We start from the raw sequence: 27,987 nt of genomic DNA on the forward strand, positions 1-27,987 counted from the left end.
GTAACGCTTGGCAATTTCTTCTTCTTCTCTAGTATTATGGTTATTAATAATAGCCCCATTTTACTATTTATGATCTCTTTGAAGGCGTTATGAACGTTTTTTTGACATTTTTTCCCTTTTTACAACCTTTTCTTTTCCATTGATGCATCGTACCTCCTCGCTGCCTGTCCTTAATAAACATTACCTAAAATAACTCTACCGCCAGGAATAAGTTCCGATAGTACTGCTACCCATGCACAAGGTAATTGAATCATGATTTTGTTGGGAAATGATAGAAAAAAAAAAAGATATGTAGTCTATGTTCCCATTCTTCTTGTGGGGGAAGATCTTGTATCAAATTTAATATATTCCCCCAAGTTTTGTTTGTATGCTGCTTTAATTTTTTACTGAAACCCATAGGTTGTTTTGAAAATGTACCTCAGAAGTGATATGAGATCTACCATCCAGAATAAGGGAAGTCTATGGTGCGCAGCTGAAAGCTTCAAAGTCTTCCATATGTCTCGAGTATTTTTCGTAAACAAAATTTTCAGATAAAAGAAAAAGTCTGAGGAAATCGTATTTTCTATTTTGAAAAATCCTACCCTATTCAACTAAATACTTCCTAGTTCCCTGACAATATGATTTTTCGCTTTCAAGATGGGTTTTGAATTGTAAGTTTTGTGATCTCAAATCGCATAAGAAAATCAGCCCCGAAATGAGTTGCGTAAATGTGACTTCAAGACATTTACTGGCCAAACATTTGGACGATCATAGATTGTCTCGAAACCTGGACAGTTTTCGATATCAGTAGGGATTGTAGTGTCCTTTTTAGTTGCTAGATGGCGTTCGAAACACAGGCATTTATTTCTATGTAGTGGCAGATCTCTCCATACTTGACGAACTCTACTCCAGTCTCTTGTTTTCTACCAGTTGTGTGTTATGTAGTAGACCAGTCAAATGGATGATCTCTTTTTACAAATAACAGGTGGCTTTTTCGACACTGCATCGAAGTTATTGTTAAATTAACATTAGGTGATTCTTAGGATTGATTTGGTTACCAAAATGCTACCAACCTGCTGAAAACTACAGAGATTATGTCCTCTTATAAGAGCCAATTACAGTAAAAAGGAACTTAGCTCTATATGCGCTAATGTAAATTTTATTGTATAGTGTTTTTTTTATGAAACTTAATTGGTTTTGCTCTTTATTATTGTAATTATATCATTATCATTATTATTAGAATTCAGGGATTGAATGAATTAGTCTATAAAGAACAAAGTAATTATTCAGTTATTCTAAATGTCTAAAACAAATAATAATTGAATATTTATTAATAATTCCTCGCATTCAGAATCGCACGGTATGTAAAGGAACATTGATGCGCTTATATCCTCTTATAGTTCAGAGACTAATTCCTTCAGCTCCTGAAAGCAGCTTTTGAAGAAGCAAATGCAACTGTATCACTCAGCGGGTTGACAGCATTCTTGGCGACCCTTTAGAGTTAATACCATTGATGTTGTTGTGGATGTGTTGATGTTGACAGAGGGCTTTCGCTCTTTGCGGCTCTTCTCTCTCTCCCCCTTCTGATTTTTTTAGCCCCGAAGGGACCATTGGGCTCCGCCCCGACAACCCCTTCACCCAAGCCTCAGTCCAACCAGTACATAAGTGGCCTCTCCGTCCAGGGGTCCATGTACACGTCAACTCACTCACTAGCCTCGTCGACGATGCTAAACCCTTACACAATAACAACACAATGACCATCCTCTCCCCTCCACCACCTCCTCCTCCCCCTCCCACGACCAACGCCCCTCCTCCTCCTTCATCGCATCACCATCACCAACTGCATCACCATTCTCATCAGCTACAAGGCAATCACCACCCATCTAGTTACTCCCATCCCCTCCGCCCACACCAGCAGTACCCATCGACTCTGGATGGGCGGCGCCCAGGCACTGGCGTAAGAAGGGCCAATTCCCACAACATCCATAGTAAAACCTCGTCGTCGCATACCCTTCCCCGACAGAACTCTATGGATTTCCCCAAAGGGGATTGCGATCCACTATCCTTCTCGACCCTCAATCGCTCCTCCCCACCAGGACCCCCTTCCTCCTCCCACACGCCTCCCCTCCCCTCGACTAACAATGGCACTAACCACAAACACAGATCCAAAAGTACTGTGAATGACCCAATTGACCTTGAATATCACTCGGGCAATTCAGGTATGTTTGTTTTTTAGTCATCTCAAAAGTGGTTTACTTATTGGGATTAAACCGATGATGCAAAATGACCCGCAAGATTAAAATGAAGAGAATGGCATAATATAACTTCACGTGCTTGGAATGATTCTGGGTTATGTTTAATTAACACACTTCTAATTGCTTGCTGTCATTTTGCATCGCGTTCTTAATTCCATGTATCGTAGTTTGTATACTCTGAGTATATATCTGAAATATACCTTTTACCAAAGAATGTATATAAGATGAAAGTTGAGAAAATATTAGAAGTTTTCCCTTAGTCTTACTACACTCCAGCACCCTTTGCACATTTTAGTCTGCAGTTTAGACGCTTCACTTTCCAAGTGGCACCGATACTAACATTTTTAACAGTTATGAGAGAAATGGTGTTGAAGATATATTCCTCATGGCATAACGCTCTAAAGTAAAACACTTTTTATCCTCTCTCAAAGCCATAAGAATCTTCTTTCAGATGTTAAAAGTTTTATATCTTGTGTAATATGTTTCCAGGATATTTTTGACGTACGAAGCAAATGGGTGTAAGGAGTGAAGTAAAGCTTCTTACCACATAGAATTGACAATACAGTTTGTAGTGTATACGAGAATTGTCCCATACCTGAATCTTTTCGAAGGGGGATGAAGTGGTTTTGATTTGCTGACATAGTGAGAGAGCATATGCAAGTTAAGCAGTAATGCTATATAAGCATTCGCTCTAAGCATTTATATAAAAAAAGCACCGTTCGAAACTTTACTTTCCATTGCTATAACATAATAATTTGGCAGACTGGTTTGCTTTATAATGCTAATATCTCTTTCAGGACAATATGTTTAAGATATAAGTTCCTTTAAAATGATTAATTGATGCATTTTGTAACGTTTATGTAAACCATAACTTTCAAATGTGCAAGTTTTTTTTTTAAAGCTAAAAATTCAAAACTTTCTAAAGAAAACAAGCTCCTTTCAAGCCTCTTCAAATGTAAGCTTTCAAGAAAATAGGCTTCTGGATTCGCTCATGCCTCTTAACAAATAAAATCTCTGCCCTCTAATGTAACTTGTTAGCTTCATCCCTCTTTTAACAGAACCATTAAAAACTAATATTTGTAGCTAGCCAATGCCCAGAGAGTTGAGGATGATTTTTTATTGTATTCTGTAACTATTTTGCATTATATTACTTCGCTATACGCTCTGCACTTGTAGATCCTGGTAACATTTCGATTTTATCCTTTCGCTATTCCTTGTTTTTCCTCGTCTGTGCCTTCGTACGTTTTTATGAAAAACTTTCTCGGCTCTTTTATTATTTTTTTTTTACCCTGCTGATTCTTTCACACGTTTACTTTTTGTTTTGTTTCTTTCAGTTTTCTTTTGCCTTCATATTTAGATTTTTGCATATTTATTTCCTGGGTTATATTTTTCTCTCCATTTATTTTCTTTCATTTTTGTTGTCTTTTATCTCTTTGTGTTCTCTTTTGATATAGAAGTAGTTCTTCATTTTTATCCACTGGTTAATTTTTATTCCGTTTTTTTAATTCTTTTTTTTAATCTATTTTTACCGTTCACTCTTCTCATTTCTTAATCTGGTCATAATTTTATTTCGGGTTCAGTCTGAAATCTCTCTCTCTCTCTCTCTCTCTCTCTCTCTCTCTCTGGGCACACGGCAGAATGATTCCATTCCGCATGCATCATGTCTTGCGAACGTATTCTATATGTGTTGTCTGTCTATATTTGTTTTAGTCGTGTCACAAACCAAGCCTGATTGCAGCGAAGCCCCGACGAGTAGAAGAAAGCGCAAAAAGCCAGGTCAAGGTAGGGAAAGTAAGAGACAGATAATGAGGTCAGCACCACTCTAAATGATAAGTAAGGTCACCTTTAATGCCGTGTTCTTGTTTTTCAGTAATATAAAGCTTGCGGATGCGCGCGCGCGCAATATCTGAAGCCTCTTGGCTTAAGAAAATTATATTAGAAGCGGTGTGTCCTCATACACAGATCAATTTACTCATGTCGAAAGGACTCTTGTCAATCAGAAGCAATTTCTTTTCTTATTCGTTTTAAGACATATTAAGTGATTACGATTAACCGAGCAACATTTGAAGGCGTATATTAGAAAACTGGAAGCAGTTGAGTTAATGCCAAATGAATTAAAGATGACCTTACTCGTAAATGTTTTAAGTGTAGTGATAAATTCCAGCAAGAGATTTGGAAAACTGCAGTGTAATTTAATTGAAATTTGATTATTCGTGGAATTTAACCCCCGATTTGAATTCTGTTTAAAATCTGTTTTGTTGTATTTTTTTTTTATTATAAATGTGTTTTAATATTACATTCATGGCGGGATGGTTCACCTTTAAAATATATAATCTGTACACAGTATATATTTATTGGAGTGATGTTATGAAATCTTTTACACTGCATTTTGATGTGTTTTACTGGTGTTTTTAAATCGTGCAGGTAACCTTTTCTACGTTTTAAAATTAGTTTGGACTGATGCAGTTTAGGATTTTGGACTGAAATGTTAGGTTAGATTTTTTTCAGGAAAAGTAGTTCATGCAGCTAGATATGCATTTCCCTTAAAATTTAATTTTCAGCTTGCAAATGGTTATCCTTCATTTGAATTATGCCATGCCTTTGGAAAAAAAATGAATTTTCATAATGGAAAATCTGTGAAAAACTTAATGAGCATGTAAATACAATTGGATAATAAGTGAGCGGTAATGTACAGATGTGTGCCATATGTAAATTTTGATAATAAGTTATGGATTATCGATAGTGTAATAGTTAAATGAAAATAAATTAATATAATTTTTAAGGCATCTGTGAGTTTGAAAAAAAACTGCACTTTCAATACAGCAGTGTGTAGTTTCACAGAAATGACCAGGAAATTATTTTGATAATGATCATCATTACATGAAACTATAATGAAATGTATCACGACTGTGGCTTTGTTATTGGAGAATTGATATACATACTAATAACAATTCGAGGGATAATTTATTTTTTATATGAAATGCATCACATTTTCATTCAGATTTATGAAGTCGAACTGGGTGAAGCGAAGGCTAGGGAACATATTGATGCAATACAAAATCAAAACGTTAGACATTGATTGGTAGGAATAACTTGAAAGCAAAACCATTGGTGCAGAACATTCACCAAAAGATATGTCGTGTTTCTCCGGCAATAGATTGGTAGCATATGAATGATTTAGAACAGAATTCAGATTTAAAAATCGTCAGGCCATTACAGAAGATCTTCCAATGATTCATAGTAAACAGGAAACTGTAATATACTTGAAATTGGACAAGAATTACTCTTCCAAAATCGCCAATTTCATGGGATGAATATTCCAATAGAGGATTTTTTTTTCCTATTTGTTTACTGATCAACCTCCTTTGAGATAAATGGTGTATTTATTTTTCTTATTTGTTACTTCACCTAAAAAGACAATGTGGAGGGCTTTGAATGGCTTTCAGAGATGTCAAGCAATAGCCTTTTCTGAGATTTTACTGGATATTTTGTTCCGATTTCGGTTTTTTTAAGTTTCACATTCGAAAATTAGTGTAAAATTTTCAATTTAATAATTATTAATTTTAAATGTTCAATGTTTTCGCTCTAAATATACGAAGACTTGTAATAATATTCCACGCTACCTATAGAAAGCACATTTCAGGATACTGAGAGTTTGATTAATTTCTTAAAACGTTTTGAGTCAAAATTTCATTTTGTGTATTAGATTTTGAATATTACATTTGGTTTATCTCGCCTTGTGCTGTAGGTAATCGGTGCATAAGCATACATAATACCTTATAGAATGCATACAGATCCTCTTAAATTCGCCCTACTTTGAGAGAGGTGTTAAAAGGTGTATTGCTTCGTGTATGGTAACTTTGTTCCATGTGTGTATGTATCAGTGTTTCTAGCCGCATGTGCGTATGTGATTTTAGAATGTAAAAGTGTACACATACGCACATTGTAATAACAATGCCTAGAATGTAGTTTCTGTGTATGTAATAGGTGCGTGTACATTAGTCCTGCACATGTAAGTTTTAAGGGATAATTCATTGTTTATACCGCACGTAATGTTGGATTTTGTTTATGACATTTTATATCTGGCGTTTTGTTCATTTTGGGTTCCAGTTATGCGTAATTCCACTTTTGATATGTCTATGCATATTTTTTATGAACGCTTTAATAAAATTGCGTTGGTTTTTTTGTGAAAGAGCTTATTTATCGTGAGCTTCATGTTAAAAAAAAAAAAAACGTTCTTTTTGTTATTAAATCAACATGAAGAAATGGCATGTTTAGAGAAAAGAAATTTATGATTCCGCATCCCTTATTTTTCTTAAAAACAACGTTAATTGTTTACACGCTCTATCCTTCCATTTAATAAACACACCAGTTGCGGCCCGGTCCTTCCTTGGCTTCAAATAGGATCATTTCTAAAGTCCCCCATTCGTTACTTTTTTAACCTTTTACTTGTAAATGCCATGTTTTGTATGCCTGATGTTGGAGAGTTTGATTGTCCCTTTGTCTTTCAAGTGTAATTTTTTACTGTTCTTTTTTATGTACTACATGTTCCCCTTTTTTATGTTCTGTATTTCATTTTATTTTTCCGTGAAAATGTAAGTTCAATTGTACTGCATTCCAGTTTAAGGATGAAAACTTTTTTTATATATTATTTATTAGATAAATACAGTAGTTTCTAAAAATTTCATTTTTGATTATCATAGTTTTAGTTAAAATAAATATTTAATGTCTGCTAGTTATTTGTTAAAAATTTCTGAAAATTTTCACTTTTTTAATTAATATATCTTAAATATCTATAGACTGTTTCATGGTATTCCATGTTTAAAAATAGTTAATCCTATTTTATTTACTGCTTTTGACATCGGTGACTAATCTCTCTCTCTATTTACGGGATAGATCCTGAAGTTCCTAAACCCGCCCCCACTGGTCCAAAGGATAATAATGGAGTTCCCTCACCGCCCGACGATGACAAACAAACTTTCTACGAAAATTTACCTTTCCACGGAATGCAGCCACCACCAAATAAGGTAAGTGCCATATAAGCCTTTGACATGGAGACTTTTAAAGAATTACTATAGCCGAAGGAAGTTGTGATAAGAACTATTTTCTTGAAGTGCGAGGTAAGGAAGTCTAGACTTGGAATAATTAGTATTTAGGATAGACTTATTTGGTAAGTTATTGCTATTCCGTGATATAGGGTAAATGTGCAGAGTAGGTTACTTAAAGTTTCATTGTTACTTCTAGAATAAAATGCGCAGAGTAGGTTACTTGAAGTTTCACTGTTACTTATTGAATATTTATTGTTCATAACGAAGTAAGGGTTTGCAACTCGCCAGAATTTGTTTAGGAAAGCACAACTTATTCAATCAAAATACATCTATTGTTGATAAATCGTTCTCTTCGTAGTACAAGAACCAAATTCGGATTTGGTAAAGAATAACGTAACTCCGATAGCTCTGCTTTTGACTGATCTTTTATTAGCGATCGAATTGATATAAATATTAATGTCAGAAATTTGAATTTACTACGCTGTCTTTAGTATTGTTCAGGTCATATCCAGTAATATAAATAATGTAATACACATTTCTTGAACTAAAATTCAGCGTTTAATTTAAAGTTATTCATCTTAAAGAGCCTTTTATACTACCTACGTCCTACGTTGATAGAATAGCGAGAGATTTCTTATCGTTTTATATCTGCGTGCATCCCACATCTTCCTTTTGAGTTTCCTATTGTGTAACATTAGAATTATTATTTTTAAACCCCGATTAACGACGTTCGGTAACTATCAGATCATCCATTCTTAATGTTATCAGTTACAGATTGTTTAAAAAGAAGTTGATCAACTGAGAAAACACTTTTTTGTTCAGTAACTAAGAAGAGATGAGAGAGACAGCCCGTTATAGCCCGATTTATATTCTGTGAATTACCTTATTTAATGTTTTTAGAACTTATTATCGTATTGTATATTACTTGGTTAGTGTCATAATAAATAGGATTTTCTTGTTAATAAATAGTTTTTATAAAGTATCAGATTTAATAATGGAGTAGTACATAAGATTGCAAGAATCATAATGGAAAGCAATAAAAAATATTTCTGGAAACAGGTACTACGGTGCTTTTTTTTCGCTCTTGTTGACGTCCCAAAATTTATTCTATATTCAGTAGCTTGAAGGTTCTCGAGGAGTAGGCAACTTGGTCCACCAGGTACCTGTAACAGAAAATAATTATAAAAATATTTGATGATAAAAAATCCGTATTGCATAATGATTTTACAAGTATAGAAGTGTTGTACAATTTACAACTGTGCGAGATTTATAAAGTACGTCATTAAGACCAGAATTACTCTTAAAATCATCGTTCAATGTAACAGCCAATTGTACATAAGCTTAAAAAGGTCAGGCATTATATAATGATCCGAGACTCAAGATTGGAGGTAAGCATAATACCTAGGAATTATTAATGACAGTAGGACACTAATTTCATGTTTTACTTATTTATTTATAATTTATTAGTTACAATGTTTTATTAACTTTTTTTTTTATATGTCACTTTTACCTTATAATATGATATACGGTAACTTACTAAGACTAGCGCAACTTCCTAAGCATGAAGACTAATATTTTGACCAGCTGTTTTTTTGTGGTTTTACACTTGATTTAGCATGAAATACTTTATTTGTTGAGCTGACTTTTATATTTCCTGCGTGTCAATGTGGTTTGCAAGATCTAAATTACTTCTGGAAAATATTTATTATTCTTGGCTGTCACTATTTTCAACTTGCTTTCCAACTTGTCTACTGTGAAAGGTTCTTTAGTTTCTTCTTAATTTGATTAACTTGAGATAATTATCTTGAACTGACTTTGCCCCGTTTGTAGTAGCTCTGGAAGCTTTTCTGGTTAGGGAATATAATAGGAGATCCTTCTGTTCAGCAGAAGATATCATTTCTTAAGCTGACTTATATATACTTGCTGTTTCTCTTTTTATATGAACTCGTCCTAAGTATGGTTACTGGGCTTATTTTTTAGTTACAGTAACATAGCAGCTAGAGCATTTTTTTCCTGGAGATATTTTTCAACTTCTTTGGAATTATTTACATGTTTACTACTTTTTCCTGGCTTACTTTATGACGATCCTGTTTTACCGGAGTTGCACTCTGTTTTCAATGTTTACTGTAGATAATTTCTGAAGCTTATTTACATTCTAGAAGTTGGCTTATTTCTGGCTGTCAGTAGTTTTTTTCTGAAGTTTCAAGAAAACTTATTAAAAAACTATTTCTGCTGTAATTTTTTTCATGTCCAACTGGAATGAAAATGCTACTGTATTACTGGACGCAGATTTACGTGATTGCAATCGCAGTGTTTTCTTAACTTGTCTAAATAGTTTCTGCTGTTTTACTCAGTTTTAAATTCATCATATCAGAAGCTCATAAATTGTCTAGATAGATTCTGCTGATTTCATATATGGGAAGCTGGGTTTATTCTTGTTTAGTTTTTACTATGGTTTCATATACCTGATACAATGTTAGACCGATTATGCTGGTCGCATATCTGAACTGGTTCACTGTTTTCTTACTATGGTTTCATATATCAACGATTGTATATCTGAACTGATTTGCTATTTTCTTACTCTGGAGCTCATATATTGTTAGACCGATTCTGCTGGTTTCATATATCTGAAGATTGTATATCTGAACTGGCTTGATGATTTCTTACTCTTGTTTCGCATATTTTATAGCTGAACTGGTTTGGTTTCGTTTCACATATTTTATGCTCGTATATCTAAAGTGGATAAATTCTGCTAGTTTCATATATTTGAAGATTGTATATCTGAACTGGCTTGCTGTTTTCTTACTCTTGTTTCACATTTTATGCTCGTATTTCTAGACTGGATCAATTCTGTACTGGCTTGGTTTCATATACCTGAAGATTGTATATCTGAACTGGCTTGCTGTTTGTCGATTGTATATCTGAACTGGCTTGCTGTCTTACTCAGATCTAAACTGGATCAATTCTGCTGGTTTCTTATACTTGAAGATTGTATATCTGAACTGGCTTGGTTTCATATCTGAAGATTGTATATCTGATGGTTTCATATACTTGAAGATTGTATATCTGAACTGGCTTGCTGTTTTCTTACTCTTGTTTCACATATTTTCATATATCTGAACTGGCTTGCTGTTTTCTTACTCTTGTTTCACATATTTTATATCTCTGAACTGGCTTGCTGTTTTCGATTGTATATCTGAACTGGCTTGCTGTTGTCTTACTCTTGTTTCACATATTTTATATCTGAACTGGCTTGCTGTTTTCTTACTCTGGCTTCACATATTTTAACCTCGTATATCTAGACTGGATCCATTCTGCTGGTTTCTTATACTTGAAGATTGTATATCTGAACTGGCTTGGTTTCATATCTGAAGATTGTATATCTGAACTGCCTTGCTGTTTTCTTACTCTTGTTTCACATATTTTATGCTGGTTTTTCTTAACTAGATAAATTCTGCTGGTTTCACATATCTGAAGATTGCATATCTGAACTGCCTTGCTGTTTTCTTACTCTTGTTTCACATATTTTATGCTGGTTTTTCTAAACTGGATAAATTCTGCTGGTTTCATATATCTGAACTGGCTTGCTGTTTTCTTACTCTTGTTTCACATATTTTATACTGGTTTTTCTAAACTAGATAAATTCTGCTGGTTTCATATATCTGAAGATTGTATATCTGAACTGGCTTGCTGTTTTCTTACTCTTGTTTCACATATTTTATGCTGGTTTTTCTAAACTGGATAAATTCTGCTGGTTTCATATATCTGAAGATTGTATATCTGAACTGGCTTGGTTTCATATATCTGAAGATCTAAACTGGATCAATTTTGCTGGTTTCATATACTTGAAGATTGTATATCTGAACTGGCTTGGTTTCATATCTGAAGATTGTATATCTGATGGTTTCATATACTTGAAGATTGTATATCTGAACTGGCTTGCTGTTTTCTTACTCTTGTTTCACATATTTTCATATATCTGAACTGGCTTGCTGTTTTCTTACTCTTGTTTCACATATTTTATGCTGGTTTTTCTAAACTAGATAAATTCTGCTGGTTTTTCTTAACTAGATAAATTCTGCTGGTTTCATATATCTAAAGATAGTATATCTGAACTGGCTTGCTGTTTTCTTACTCTTGTTTCACGTATTTATATCTGGACTGGCTTGGTTTCGTTTCACATATTTTATGCTCGTATATCCAAACTGGATAAATTCTGCTAGTTTCATATATCTGAAGATTGTATATCTGAACTGGCTTGGTTTCATATACCTGAAGATTGTATATCTGAACTGGCTTGCTGTTTTCTTACTCTTGTTTCACATTTTATGCTCGTATTTCTAGACTGGATCAATTCTGTACTGGCTTGGTTTCATATACCTGAAGATTGTATATCTGAACTGGCTTGCTGTTGTCTTACTCAGATCTAAACTGGATCAATTCTGCTGGTTTCTTATACTTGAAGATTGTATATCTGAACTGGCTTGCTTTCATATATCTGAAGATTGTATATCTGAACTGGCTTGCTGTTTTCTTACTCTTGTTTCACATATTTTATGCTGGTTTTTCTAAACTGGATAAATTCTGCTGGTTTCATATATCTGAAGAGGCTTGGTTTCATATATCTGAAGATCTAAACTGGATCAATTTTGCTGGTTTCATATACTTGAAGATTGTATATCTGAACTGGCTTGCTGTTTTCTTACTCTTGTTTCACATATTTTATAGCTGAACTGGCTTGCTGTTTTCGATTGTATATCTGTACTGGCTTGCTGTTTTCTTACTCTTGTTTCACATATTGTATATCTGAACTGGCTTGCTGTTTTCTTACTCTTGTTTCACACATTTTCATATATCTGAACTGGCTTGCTGTTTTCTTACTCTTGTTTCACATATTTTATATCTGAACTGGCTTGCTGTTTTCTTACTCTTGTTTCACATATTTTATATCTGAACTGGCTTGCTGTTTTCTTACTCTGGCTTCACATATTTTAACCTCGTATATCTAGACTGGATCCATTCTGCTGGTTTCTTATACTTGAAGATTGTATATCTGAACTGGCTTGGTTTCATATCTGAAGATTGTATATCTGAACTGCCTTGCTGTTTTCTTACTCTTGTTTCACAGAAGATTGTATATCTGAACTGGCTTGCTGTTTTCTTACTCTTGTTTCACATATTTTATATCTGAACTGGCTTGCTGTTTTCTTACTCTGGCTTCACATATTTTAACCTCGTATATCTAGACTGGATCCATTCTGCTGGTTTCTTATACTTGAAGATTGTATATCTGAACTGGCTTGGTTTCATATCTGAAGATTGTATATCTGAACTGGCTTGCTGTTTTCTTACTCTTGTTTCACAGAAGATTGTATATCTGAACTGGCTTGCTGTTTTCTTACTCTTGTTTCACAGAAGATTGTATATCTGAACTGGCTTGCCGTTTTCTTACTCTTGTTTCACAGAAGATTGTATATCTGAACTGGCTTGCTGTTTTCTTACTCTTGTTTCACATATTTTATACTGGTTTTTCTAAACTGGATAATTTCTGCTGGTTTCATATATCTGAAGATTGTATATCTGAACTGGCTTGCTGTTTTCTTACTCTTGTTTCACATATTTTATATCTGAACTGGCTTGCTGTTTTCGATTGTATATCTGAACTGGCTTGCTGTTTTCTTACTCTTGTTTCACATATTTTAACCTCGTATATCTAGACTGGATCCATTCTGCTGGTTTCTTATACTTGAAGATTGTATATCTGAACTGGCTTGGTTTCATATCTGAAGATTGTATATCTGAACTGCCTTGCTGTTTTCTTACTCTTGTTTCACATATTTTATGCTGGTTTTTCTAAACTGGATAAATTCTGCTGGTTTCATATATCTGAACTGGCTTGCTGTTTTCTTACTCTTGTTTCACATATTTTCATATATCTGAACTGGCTTGCTGTTTTCTTACTCTTGTTTCACATATTTTATGCTGGTTTTTCTTAACTAGATAAATTCTGCTGGTTTCACATATCTGAAGATTGCATATCTGAACTGCCTTGCTGTTTTCTTACTCTTGTTTCACATATTTTATGCTGGTTTTTCTAAACTGGATAAATTCTGCTGGTTTCATATATCTGAACTGGCTTGCTGTTTTCTTACTCTTGTTTCACATATTTTATGCTGGTTTTTCTAAACTAGATAAATTCTGCTGGTTTCATATATCTGAAGATTGTATATCTGAACTGGCTTGCTGTTTTCTTACTCTTGTTTCACATATTTTATGCTGGTTTTTCTAAACTGGATAAATTCTGCTGGTTTCATATATCTGAAGATTGTATATCTGATCTGGCTTGGTTTCATATATCTGAAGATCTAAACTGGATCAATTTTGCTGGTTTCATATACTTGAAGATTGTATATCTGAACTGGCTTGGTTTCATATCTGAAGATTGTATATCTGATGGTCTCATATACTTGAAGATTGTATATCTGAACTGGCTTGCTGTTTTCTTACTCTTGTTTCACATATTTTCATATATCTGAACTGGCTTGCTGTTTTCTTACTCTTGTTTCACATATTTTCATATATCTGAACTGGCTTGCTGTTTTCTTACTCTTGTTTCACATATTTTCATATATCTGAACTGGCTTGCTGTTTTCTTACTCTTGTTTCACATATTTTCATATATCTGAACTGGCTTGCTGTTTTCTTACTCTTGTTTCACATATTTTATGCTGGTTTTTCTAAACTAGATAAATTCTGCTGGTTTCACATATCTGAAGATTGCATATCTGAACTGCCTTGCTGTTTTCTTACTCTTGTTTCACATATTTTATGCTGGTTTTTCTTAACTAGATAAATTCTGCTTGTTTCATATATCTAAAGATAGTATATCTGAACTGGCTTGCTGTTTTCTTACTCTTGTTTCACGTATTTATATCTGGACTGGCTTGGTTTCGTTTCACATATTTTATGCTCGTATATCCAAACTGGATAAATTCTGCTAGTTTCATATATCTGAAGATTGTATATCTGAACTGGCTTGGTTTCATATACCTGAAGATTGTATATCTGAACTGGCTTGCTGTTTTCTTACTCTTGTTTCACATTTTATGCTCGTATTTCTAGACTGGATCAATTCTGTACTGGCTTGGTTTCATATACCTGAAGATTGTATATCTGAACTGGCTTGCTGTTTGTCGATTGTATATCTGAACTGGCTTGCTGTTGTCTTACTCAGATCTAAACTGGATCAATTCTGCTGGTTTCTTATACTTGAAGATTGTATATCTGAACTGGCTTGCTTTCATATATCTGAAGATTGTATATCTGAACTGGCTTGCTGTTTTCTTACTCTTGTTTCACATATTTTATGCTGGTTTTTCTAAACTGGATAAATTCTGCTGGTTTCATATATCTGAAGAGGCTTGGTTTCATATATCTGAAGATCTAAACTGGATCAATTTTGCTGGTTTCATATACTTGAAGATTGTATATCTGAACTGGCTTGGTTTCATATCTGAAGATTGTATATCTGAACTGCCTTGCTGTTTTCTTACTCTTGTTTCACATATTTTATACTGGTTTTTCTAAACTGGATAATTTCTGCTGGTTTCATATATCTGAAGATTGTATATCTGAACTGGCTTGCTGTTTTCTTACTCTTGTTTCACATATTTTATATCTGAACTGGCTTGCTGTTTTCTTACTCTTGTTTCACATATTTTAACCTCGTATATCTAGACTGGCTAAATTCTGCTGGTTTCATATACCTGAAGATTGTATATCTGAACTGGCTTGCTGTTTTCGATTGTATATCTGAACTGGCTTGCTGTTTTCTTACTCTTGTTTCACATATTTTAACCTCGTATATCTAGACTGGCTAAATTCTGCTGGTTCTTGTTTCACATATTTTAACCTCGTATATCTAGACTGGCTAAATTCTGCTGGTTTCATATACCTGAAGATTGTATATCTGAACTGGCTTGCTGTTTTCTTACGCTTGTTTCACATATTTTATGCTGGTTTTTCTAAACTAGATAAATTCTGCTGGTTTCATATATCTGAAAATTGTATATCTGAACTGGCTTGCTGTTTTCTTACTCTTGTTTCACATATTTTATGCTGGTTTTTCTAAACTGGATAAATTCTGCTGGTTTCATATACCTGAAGATTGTATATCTGAACTGGCTTGCTGTTTTCTTACTCTTGTTTTACAGAAGATTGTATATCTGAACTGGCTTGCTGTTGTCTTACTCAGATCTAGACTGGATCCATTCTGCTGGTTTCTTATACTTGAAGATTGTATATCTGACTGGCTTGCTGTTTTCTTACTCTTTCACATATTTTATGCTGGTTTTTCTAAACTAGATAAATTCTGCTGGTTTCATATATCTGAAGATTGTATATCTGAACTGGCTTGCTGTTTTCTTACTCTTGTTTCACATATTTTATATCTGAACTGGCTTGCTGTTTTCGAACTCTTATTTCACATATTTTATGCTGGTTTTTCTAAACTGGATAAATTCTGCTGGTTTCATATATCTGAAGATTGTATATCTGAACTGGCTTGGTTTCATATATCTGAAGATTGTATATCTGAACTGGCTTGCTGTTTCATATATCTGAAGATCTAAACTGGATCAATTTTGCTGGTTTCATATACTTGAAGATTGTATATCTGAACTGGCTTGTATATCTGAACTGGCTTGGTTTCATATCTGAAAATTGTATATCTGAACTGGCTTGCTGTTTTCTTACACTTGTTTCACATATTTTTATATATATCTGAACTGGCTTGCTGTTTTCTTACTCTTGTTTCACATATTTTTATATATATCTGAACTGGCTTGCTGTTTTCTTACTCTTGTTTCACATATTTTATGCTGGTTTTTCTAAACTGGATAAATTCTGCTGGTTTCATATATCTGAAGATTGTATATCTGAACTGGCTTGCTGTTTTCTTACTCTTTCACATATTTTATGCTGGTTTTTCTAAACTAGATAAATTCTGCTGGTTTCATATATCTGAAAATTGTATATCTGAACTGGCTTGCTGTTTTCTTACTCTTATTTCACATATTTTATCCTCGTATATCTAGACTGGATCCATTCTGCTGGTTTCATATATCTGAAGATTGTATATCTGACTGGCTTGGTTTCATATATCTGAAGATCTGGCTTCACATATTTTAACCTCGTATATCTAGACTGGATCCATTCTGCTGGTTTCATATATCTGAAGATTGTATATCTGACTGGCTTGGTTTCATATATCTGAAGATCTATGTATATCTGACTGGCTTGGTTTCATATATCTGAAGATCTAAACTGGATCAATTTTGCTTGTTTCATATACTTGAAGATTGCATATCTGAACTGGTTTGCTGTTTTCTTACTCTTGTTTCACATATTTTATATCTGAACTGGCTTGCTGTTTTCTTACTCTTGTTTCACATATTTTATGCTGGTTTTTCTAAACTAGATAAATTCTGCTGGTTTCACATATCTGAAGATTGCATATCTGAACTGCCTTGCTGTTTTCTTACTCTTGTTTCACATATTTTATGCTGGTTTTTCTTAACTAGATAAATTCTGCTGGTTTCATATATCTAAAGATAGTATATCTGAACTGGCTTGCTGTTTTCTTACTCTTGTTTCACGTATTTATATCTGGACTGGCTTGGTTTCGTTTCACATATTTTATGCTCGTATATCCAAACTGGATAAATTCTGCTAGTTTCATATATCTGAAGATTGTATATCTGAACTGGCTTGGTTTCATATACCTGAAGATTGTATATCTGAACTGGCTTGCTGTTTTCTTACTCTTGTTTCACATTTTATGCTCGTATTTCTAGACTGGATCAATTCTGTACTGGCTTGGTTTCATATACCTGAAGATTGTATATCTGAACTGGCTTGCTGTTTGTCGATTGTATATCTGAACTGGCTTGCTGTTGTCTTACTCAGATCTAAACTGGATCAATTCTGCTGGTTTCTTATACTTGAAGATTGTATATCTGAACTGGCTTGCTTTCATATATCTGAAGATTGTATATCTGAACTGGCTTGCTGTTTTCTTACTCTTGTTTCACATATTTTATGCTGGTTTTTCTAAACTGGATAAATTCTGCTGGTTTCATATATCTGAAGAGGCTTGGTTTCATATATCTGAAGATCTAAACTGGATCAATTTTGCTGGTTTCATATACTTGAAGATTGTATATCTGAACTGGCTTGGTTTCATATCTGAAGATTGTATATCTGAACTGCCTTGCTGTTTTCTTACTCTTGTTTCACATATTTTATACTGGTTTTTCTAAACTGGATAATTTCTGCTGGTTTCATATATCTGAAGATTGTATATCTGAACTGGCTTGCTGTTTTCTTACTCTTGTTTCACATATTTTATATCTGAACTGGCTTGCTGTTTTCTTACTCTTGTTTCACATATTTTAACCTCGTATATCTAGACTGGCTAAATTCTGCTGGTTTCATATACCTGAAGATTGTATATCTGAACTGGCTTGCTGTTTTCTTACTCTTGTTTCACATATTTTAACCTCGTATATCTAGACTGGCTAAATTCTGCTGGTTCTTGTTTCACATATTTTAACCTCGTATATCTAGACTGGCTAAATTCTGCTGGTTTCATATACCTGAAGATTGTATATCTGAACTGGCTTGCTGTTTTCTTACGCTTGTTTCACATATTTTATGCTGGTTTTTCTAAACTAGATAAATTCTGCTGGTTTCATATATCTGAAAATTGTATATCTGAACTGGCTTGCTGTTTTCTTACTCTTGTTTCACATATTTTATGCTGGTTTTTCTAAACTGGATAAATTCTGCTGGTTTCATATACCTGAAGATTGTATATCTGAACTGGCTTGCTGTTTTCTTACTCTTGTTTTACAGAAGATTGTATATCTGAACTGGCTTGCTGTGTTGTCTTACTCAGATCTAGACTGGATCCATTCTGCTGGTTTCTTATACTTGAAGATTGTATATCTGACTGGCTTGCTGTTTTCTTACGCTTGTTTCACATATTTTATGCTGGTTTTTCTAAACTAGATAAATTCTGCTGGTTTCATATATCTGAAGATTGTATATCTGAACTGGCTTGGTTTCATATATCTGAAGATTGTATATCTGAACTGGCTTGCTGTTTCATATATCTGAAGATCTAAACTGGATCAATTTTGCTGGTTTCATATACTTGAAGATTGTATATCTGAACTGGCTTGTATATCTGAACTGGCTTGGTTTCATATCTGAAAATTGTATATCTGAACTGGCTTGCTGTTTTCTTACACTTGTTTCACATATTTTCATATATCTGAACTGGCTTGCTGTTTTCTTACACTTGTTTCACATATTTTTATATATATCTGAACTGGCTTGCTGTTTTCTTACTCTTGTTTCACATATTTTTATATATATCTGAACTGGCTTGCTGTTTTCTTACTCTTGTTTCACATATTTTATGCTGGTTTTTCTAAACTGGATAAATTCTGCTGGTTTCATATATCTGAAGATTGTATATCTGAACTGGCTTGCTGTTTTCTTACTCTTTCACATATTTTATGCTGGTTTTTCTAAACTGGATAAATTCTGCTGGTTTCATATATCTGAAGATTGTATATCTGAACTGGCTTGCTGTTTTCTTACTCTTTCACATATTTTATGCTGGTTTTTCTAAACTAGATAAATTCTGCTGGTTTCATATATCTGAAAATTGTATATCTGAACTGGCTTGCTGTTTTCTTACTCTTATTTCACATATTTTATCCTCGTATATCTAGACTGGATCCATTCTGCTGGTTTCTTATACTTGAAGATTGTATATCTGAACTGGCTTGGTTTCATATCTGAAGATTGTATATCTGAACTGCCTTGCTGTTTTCTTACTCTGGCTTCACATATTTTAACCTCGTATATCTAGACTGGATCCATTCTGCTGGTTTCATATATCTGAAGATTGTATATCTGACTGGCTTGGTTTCATATATCTGAAGATCTGGCTTCACATATTTTAACCTCGTATATCTAGACTGGATCCATTCTGCTGGTTTCATATATCTGAAGATTGTATATCTGACTGGCTTGGTTTCATATATCTGAAGATCTATGTATATCTGACTGGCTTGGTTTCATATATCTGAAGATCTAAACTGGATCAATTTTGCTGGTTTCATATACTTGAAGATTGCATATCTGAACTGGCTTGGTTTCATATCTGAAGATTGTATATCTGATGGTTTCTTATACTTGAAGATTGTATATCTGAACTGGCTTGGTTTCATATCTGAAGATTGTATATCTGAACTGGCTTGCTGTTTTCTTACTCTTGTTTCACATATTTTATATCTGTGTATATCTGAACTGGCTTGCTCTTTTCTTACTCTTCTTTCACATATTTTATATCTGAACTGGCTTGCTGTTTTTACTCTTGTTTCACATATTTATGCTGGTTTTTCTAAACTGGATAATTTCTGCTGGTTTCATATATCTGAAGATTGTATATCTGAACTGGCTTGCTGTTTTCTTACTCTTGTTTCACATATTTTATATCTGTGTATATCTGAACTGGCTTGCTCTTTTCTTACTCTTGTTTCACATATTTTATATCTGAACTGGCTTGCTGTTTTCTAACTCTTGTTTCACATATTTTATGTTGGTTTTTCTAAACTGGATAATTTCTGCTGGTTTCATATATCTGAAGATTGTATATCTGAAATGGCTTGCTGTTTTCTTACTCTTGTTTCACACATTTTCTGCTGGTTTCATATATCTGAAGATTGTATATCTGAACTGGCTTGCTGTTTTCTTACTCTTGTTTCACAGAAGATTGTATATCTGAACTGGCTTGCTGTTTTCTTACTCTTGTTTCACATATTTTATACTGGTTTTTCTAAACTGGATAATTTCTGCTGGTTTCATATATCTGAAGATTGTATATCTGAACTGGCTTGCTGTTTTCTTACTCTTGTTTCACATATTTTATATCTGAACTGGCTTGCTGTTTTCTTACTCTTGTTTCACATATTTTATATCTGAACTGGCTTGCTGTTTTCGATTGTATATCTGAACTGGCTTGCTGTTTTCTTACTCTTGTTTCACATATTTTAACCTCGTATATCTAGACTGGCTAAATTCTGCTGGTTTCATATACCTGAAGATTGTATATCTGAACTGGCTTGCTGTTTTCTTACGCTTGTTTCACATATTTTATGCTGGTTTTTCTAAACTAGATAAATTCTGCTGGTTTCATATATCTGAAAATTGTATATCTGAACTGGCTTGCTGTTTTCTTACTCTTGTTTCACATATTTTATGCTGGTTTTTCTAAACTGGATAAATTCTGCTGGTTTCATATATCTGAAGATTGTATATCTGAACTGGCTTGGTTTCATATATCTGAAGATTGTATATCTGAACTGCCTTGCTGTTTTCTTACTCTTGTTTCACATATTTTAACCTCGTATATCTAGACTGGATAAATTCTGCTGGTTTCATTAACCTCGTATATCTAGACTGGCTAAATTCTGCTGATTTCTTATACTTGAAGATTGTATTATCTGAACTGGTAAACCTTGGTTTCTCCGGAGATCATAAATTTTTTAGATTGATTATGTTGGTTTCATATACCTTGAACTAGCTTCTTACTCTGGTTTTAGATATCTGACGCTTGTATTTTCATTCTGGTAATGTATTACTGCTTGTCACTCTGTTTTCATATATTTCTTGCTTGTTCACTTTTTGGTAATTATTGCTGAACGTGGCTATAGCAATGTTTCTCAACTTGTCGTCTACATTGATTCTGGAAAACCATAGTAGATTTTGCCGGTACTCAGAATACTTCATCTATATTGTAGAAAACTTGCCGGTTATTATTATTTTTGTTATACTTTAGTGGCTATAGTGTGCTGAACCTGATAAATATATTTTGATATCAACTTGGTTTTTACTTGGCATATTGTTGTCAATTCTGAAACCGGCATTCATAGCTGTGTCACATATCCTCGCACAGCATCTTGAAGATCTTTAATCTTCAAGTTAACTCCTAGTTTACCAATTTATCTGACTGGCGTTATAGATTGGAGGTAAATCGCATTGTCGTAGCTCTTGATTTCAGCTCGCATACTGATCCTTATAGTGAAAATTTTTCAACTTCTTGAGGTTAACTTTTCTGTCTTTTGATTTCAGCTCGCATACTGATCCTTATAGTGAAAATTATTCAACTTCTTGAGGTTAACTTTTCTGGCCTTTTTTTTTCTCTGAAGCTTTGGTGTGGTTAAGAAAAATTCTAACTACTGAACACTACACAATTTCTCTAAACTGCTTACTCATCATCCAAATTCTGTTTAATGTTTTCCGCTTCTCTAATTTTTAATAATTAATTATATTTTTAAGTTAGTATTCCTATTAAATAGAGTAATAATTTGATACAATTATTCAAGTATTTATGGTTTGTTGTTATTTTACTAAACTGCTTACTCATCATCCAAATTCTGTTTAATGTTTTCCGCTTCTCTAATTTTTAATAATTAATTATATTTTTAAGTTAGTATTCCTATTAAATAGAGTAATAATTTGATACAATTATTCAAGTATTTATGGTTTGTTGTTATTTTACTATGTTGCTGAGCATGATATATTTTTAATAAACTAACGCAAAATATATTTCCTATTCCATCATTAATATCATTATCATGACCTTCCAGTTTATCAAAATCAAGGACCCAAGAATTTTGTGTTAAACTAATGCATGCCACATACTTTTGCACAGCCCTTTCCAAGTACATTTTTTATTTGATGTTAGTCAATAGTTATTTTGAAGAAAGCCTGTCAAGCCATTGTAATTTGTTTGTTTGTAATGCACTCATTTTATTATTTATTTGTGGTTCAGAGTATATGCAGTCAATGAAATTAATGTAGAAAATATAATGGACTATATTTAAGATTGTTATTATTTATTTGCAGTAAAGTGAATAGACCAATTACTATCATCGTCTGGTATAGATAAACCGAGAAATACTTCAGAATAGTAAACTACCAATGGACACTTAAATTTTAACATTCGTCGATATTTCAGTCTGGTGCTTGAACGCTGATCAACTTTCTATATTGTAATACTCCTAAAGAAAACTATTATATTATGAAAGCCCTGTGGTTGGTGGGAGTTGGCGGCTATTTTTATTTTTAATAAACATTGTATTATCTGCTCAATAAAAGGAGGATTAAATGGTTACGAGTGGTTATGAATTGAGTTTTGTTTTCAACGCCTACGAATAATTACAAAGAGTACTTTATTAAATACATGGTTTAAGAGGTGTGATAAAAGATGAAATTAGTAAAAAATCATTTAAAAACTAAGAAGCTATTAAATAAATCCAATGGGAATAAAATGTCATACCATTATCTTTATAAAACTCGTTATAGTGATCACAAGTTAAATCTATAGATACAATGAGGATAAACTTGAACTGATTTCATAAGTTCCATACAAATTAAAAAATTACTTTAAATAAATGGAATGTAGTAAACAAAAAATGCAAAAAGGAAAAAAACAAATATAAATTACATTAAAACATCTAAAAACATTTATAACAAAAAGGAAAGTATTTATAATATCTACGCATTACAATATCTTGAAAAGTATTCATTTTTTGAAAATATAACTCCATTTTCAAAGCAAATTCTAGAATTTTGTTTTTTCTTTTTAAACTGGTCACAATTCTGAAAAAAATTCAAACCCCAAACTTTTTAAACTGGTCACAATTCTGAAAAAATTCAAACCCCAAACTCTAAGCTAAATTTAACGAAAAAAAATAAAATAGCTTTTAAAAATTCCAAACCCCAACTTAAAAAAAAAACAAGACAATCACAAAACAGATCATAACCTTTGTAACGACTTCTTAAGTAGTTAGTCATCAGATTAAAACCTTCAAATAAATAAGAATTTTGATATCTTCATTCAACCTCAGAAATAATCTTGAACCCTTAACATAAATAACTTCGAGGTAAACATACTTGAAACCAACACCCTCCCCCCAAAAAATTATTCAGATTGAAACCTTCAACTAAATAAGATTAAAACCATAAATCAACCTCAATTATCTTGAACCTTTATCATAATTAACTTCGAGGAAAACATTCTAAAAATAAAAATAAAATAAAAACTATAATATTCAAAGATCGCTTACAACGCAGGATCAAACATTGCCTACAAAGAAGTTAAAAGTCAAAACTCGAAAATTAAGAACTCTGTCACCACTCGAAAACGAAGTTCGGGCACTTAACGAGGTCATCAGTTAAATACGCTCAACTAAAACATTCGAATTTAACAAATTTATCTTAAGAACTGCATTTCAAGTCCCCGACTACATAATTATATTTTGAAGGGATGTAGACACTCTCTTATTGGTGCAAGAATTCAAGTTAAAACTACATTGAAACATTTTGCTGGGATATAGACGCTTAATTTTGCGGCAAAACTTGGGTTTGGTGTAAGAGGTGTGTGCACCTTCCATACGAAGCCTTTGCAAAAAACTAATATAAATTTTCAACAATGTTGCAATAGTTAAAACAAGCAGGTATACAGGTTTGAATTATGAAACCATAATGATGGAGAATTATTCTATTATTTAGAACCATTAACGATTCAAAAATATTATATATCAAAAGGTCACTTGCTGACACATGAGTTTAAAGTACCGGTAGTTTGCCAATTTGGTCATACGCTTTACCAGTTCATTTTATCCAGAACTATTAGCGCTATACCTAAGCCTATGGCTAAAACGATATTTTCTGGAACAACTCTCGAGTTTTTATCAACCTTTCCAGTCTTGTAGTTAGGAAAAAAAAAAAACATTCTTTTTAAAATCGTAGACGGTAATTATTTTCATACAAGTGTAATTGACGTTATACAACAAATTAAGTTTAGTTGTGAAGCATTAATCGCATCTTTAAAAGTTATATTTGGCAAGGTTATTCTAAATTAGTCCAGACGATTATAGAAATAAATAAAGAAGTGTTTAAGTTATACTTTCAACATAATTTGCATATCCTTTGAACCTCACTTTTACTGCCTTTTCCTTGCTAACATATTTGTTGTGTGCCATAGAGTATGTGATTTCCATCAGTTGAGTATCTTACAGTTATGTGGACATGTCTTTAAATGTAGTCATTCATGTAAGTCATCCATACAACACGTATGGGCAACTTTAGTGAATGGTATCATATGATTGAAAATTGTCTCCATAACTGAAACTCTGCTGAAGGAAAATGCTGCTAGTAAGTCAATTGTGGTTAGCAGGACAACTTGGAGGGACAAACACAGGGAGGAGGAAGTAGGCCACCCAGTCAGCTTAGTCAGCAGGCTTCATCAGGCTATGGTTCAACTCGAAGCCGGAGAGACCTCAACATTCAACACTCCAATACAGAAGATGGCTACAAAGACACACACAGAACCCGTAGAGACGTTAGTTTCCACCAAGATGTGGATGACATGGAGGAAATTAAGAATGAAGGATTCAACAGACTAAGAAGGCAGAATTCAGAGTCATATGGTTCAATGAGAAGTTCCTCGGGAAAGACGGCCAAAGGTGCTTTAGCCAGAACAGCAGCCTATTTTTCTATGAGACTCCCACGACACAAGAAAAAATCCAAAACCAGTGATCCCAATGAAGAGAACCATCAAATGATTGACAAAACTAGACCTGTAAGACCGGTTCAATCAAAGGAGCCTTTGACTCAAGCATCTCCCTTAAGGGAGTCTAAACATGAAACCCCCTCCCAAGACCCTCAAACAACTCACTTCACTTCAGAAACAAAACACACTGTTACTTCTCAGCCTGCACAAAATACTGTGATTTTCGAGTCAAGCCAAACGTCCAAAGTGACACTGATAACCAGACCGTCATCTCGGATAGATTCCAACAGTAATACAGTTTATTCAGAAGGTTTGGCCAGCCAGTTTATCCCTAGACCTGGTAAAGCCAGTAAAGTTTCCAGCTATGAACAGTCCTCAGATCAACGGACTGATGATGATACAGGGAATATGGAACCAATGCCTACACCAGCACCTCGAAATGGTGCAAATGGGAAAAAACACACATACCAAAATATACCCCTGCCAACCAAAGACCAAAGTAAACTTGCTCAATCGCAAATATTGCCTGAGGTTTGTTTTGTTTGCTTTTGTTTGTTTTGCTTATCATATATGGTACATGACCTATCACTGCTTAGTGAAGCACATCCAAACTTTCCTTGACACAAATAGATCACTGTTCATTACCTTTCATTGTCCTGTGCACCCTATTTGCATTACAGTAATTAACCATTAAAACAGGGTCATCTATAGCACTGAAGGTCATTGCCAGAAGCATTTTCTATTTCAGTTACTTCATAATGCTCACGAATTGCTGAATGTTTCTAATAACTCTTCTCTTACTTATTTCTTTTTTTCTATCTTCAACAAATCATAAGCTGGATACAGGCATCTATGTTGCCACCGTACTGGTTTATGTGCCCCGTGAGTGATTTCTCAAAATTTCTTTTCTCCCCTTGTAGAAATAAGAATGGTATTTATTTTGATGTTTTCCAAACACCTATTAATATGCAGAATTTAAATTAACATATTGATTTGATTTTCATTCTTACCTTACATAGTTTAATTGCTAATTAAATGTACCTAATTACAGTCCTTACCATTTTTTCAGTTTTTAGTGACTAGTAAACTTAAGTTTTTAGCCTATTTCAAGTTAGTAGTCTAAATTTTGTTTTGTCTGCTTTGAAATCTAACAAATTGTACATTTGTATCATAATCTAATGAAACCCAGGTTTACAGTCTTGTGTGACTAACAAACTAACCCGTGGATGCGTTTTGTGGTCTGTTTACAGAACCGAAAGACAGCCAACTACGGGTCTGCCCAGCATCAGAATCCTACGCCTAGTTCCTCTTCATCATCCTCCTCTCCATCCTCTTACCCATACCAACCACAGTACCAGCCACATTACCAAAGAAATCCATCTATGTATAAACAGTATCCCTCATCTTCATCTCTAAATCAGCAGCCCCCATCATATCATAACACATCTTCAAGGCAGTCCTATTCTTCATCAACCTATCCACATCCAGTGGATAGCCAGTCACATCCTGCCACATCATACCCTAATACCAAATCACATCCTGCCACATCATATCCAAGTAACCATCCTGTCACGTCATATCCTCAACCCGTTAACAGCCAGTCACACTTGCCAAAATATACCCCTGGCGTTGTTTACGCTGACTTAACCTTATCACGTAATGGCCATCCTAACACCTATAGGAGAGATCTCAACACAGAGTACGCCATCCTACAATTCAATGGTCCTATCGTAGGGCAAGAGATCGACGTCTAAAGGTGAGTTTTCTGACATATCATATACTGGCTTTTACTGAGAAGCGATGCGAGTGAGGATAAGAAATTACTTAAGTATCCATAATTTCCAACAGGACCTGCCCTGTTAAAGCCTATATTTTTACCAAATAATTCACTTGCTATTGTCAAAGCTTTATTTCTATTCAAACTGCCTCATTCATTTTTTTTTATAATTTGGTTAAGGAGTTTGTTAACAACATTATCTCAATGAATTTGTCAAATATGGATACAAGCTTGACAATATTTGGTAAATGGAACTTGGCATTTGAATAGAATACTTAAATTACAATTCCCCCATCTGCTGTTTCAGAAACTATTTTAATTTTATACCTACTGAACATCACTTCATACTTTTCTATTGATAGTTATCTTAAGCAACTTTAAACAATGATGAAATTCCTTCTTAAAGAACACAGGTTTTTACCATAGTTTTAACACTCCTAACAAACAGATCATCATTCTTCTCAAACAAGACACTAACCTGATTATAATAATTTTGAACGTCACAGCACATCCTAGCCAATCCTACGTAGCCATCTTGAACAAGACACTATAACGTCGACTATTAATTATTTTGAACGTCACAGCCCATCTTAGCCATTCCTACCGAGCCCTCTCGAACAAAACACTTTATCCCAATTATAATTATTTTGAACGTCCAATTATAATTATTTTGAACGTCACCGCCCATCTCCAACCCTACCTAGCCCTATCGAATAAAACACTCTAACCTGATTATAATTATTTTGAACATCACACCTCATCTCATCCAACCCTACTTAGCCCTCTCTAACAAGACACTTCATCCCGATTATAATTATTTTGAACGTCACAGTCCATCTTAGCGAACCCTATCTAGTCAATGTTTTCTAGAACACAACGGCTCATCTTAACCCATTTTCTTGCAGCCGTTCCTGACTGCCTTAGGAGGTGGTGACCTCGAGTATGCCGACGTGGATTACTCAACATACACGTACGGTCCCATCCCTTACAAAGCAGCCTCCGTCACAAATGCTCAGGAGAAGAAGGCCGAAAAGGAAGCTGAGATGCAGGGAATACCCGTCCGACCCCCCAGGAAGAAACAGTGATGACAAGACTTCAGAAGAGAACCCGAATGCTTTCCTCTTCAGTACAGAAGAGGAAGACGGTTATGAACGAACAGCAAGATTAAGTAAAAGTAATAGAATGACTGAAAAGTGGAATCATGTGAGCCTGATAGGAATGTTTATCGAACTGTAAATCTTCTGGTGACTGGCAAATAATTGTTATATAGTATAT

The 27,987-nt window shown here is 33.9% G+C and overlaps 1 protein-coding gene across 1 annotated transcript in view; it reads left to right on the plus strand.

Moving 5' to 3' along the window:
• Nucleotides 1-27,755, plus strand: part of nrm (neuromusculin) — a 97,343-nt gene extending 69,588 nt beyond the window's left edge. Inside the window, 6 exon segments of the mRNA XM_068388791.1 lie at nucleotides 1,576-2,198; nucleotides 3,945-4,016; nucleotides 7,131-7,261; nucleotides 24,600-25,466; nucleotides 26,186-26,691; nucleotides 27,618-27,755. Of these exon segments, the coding sequence (XP_068244892.1) occupies nucleotides 1,576-2,198; nucleotides 3,945-4,016; nucleotides 7,131-7,261; nucleotides 24,600-25,466; nucleotides 26,186-26,689 (2,197 nt within the window). The 3' untranslated portion in view covers nucleotides 26,690-26,691; nucleotides 27,618-27,755.
• Nucleotides 27,756-27,987: the final 232 nt, after the last annotated feature.

The sequence above is a fragment of the Palaemon carinicauda genome, chromosome 15, assembly GCF_036898095.1.
Source record: "Palaemon carinicauda isolate YSFRI2023 chromosome 15, ASM3689809v2, whole genome shotgun sequence".
In the NCBI taxonomy this organism is placed as follows: Eukaryota; Metazoa; Arthropoda; class Malacostraca; order Decapoda; family Palaemonidae; genus Palaemon; species Palaemon carinicauda.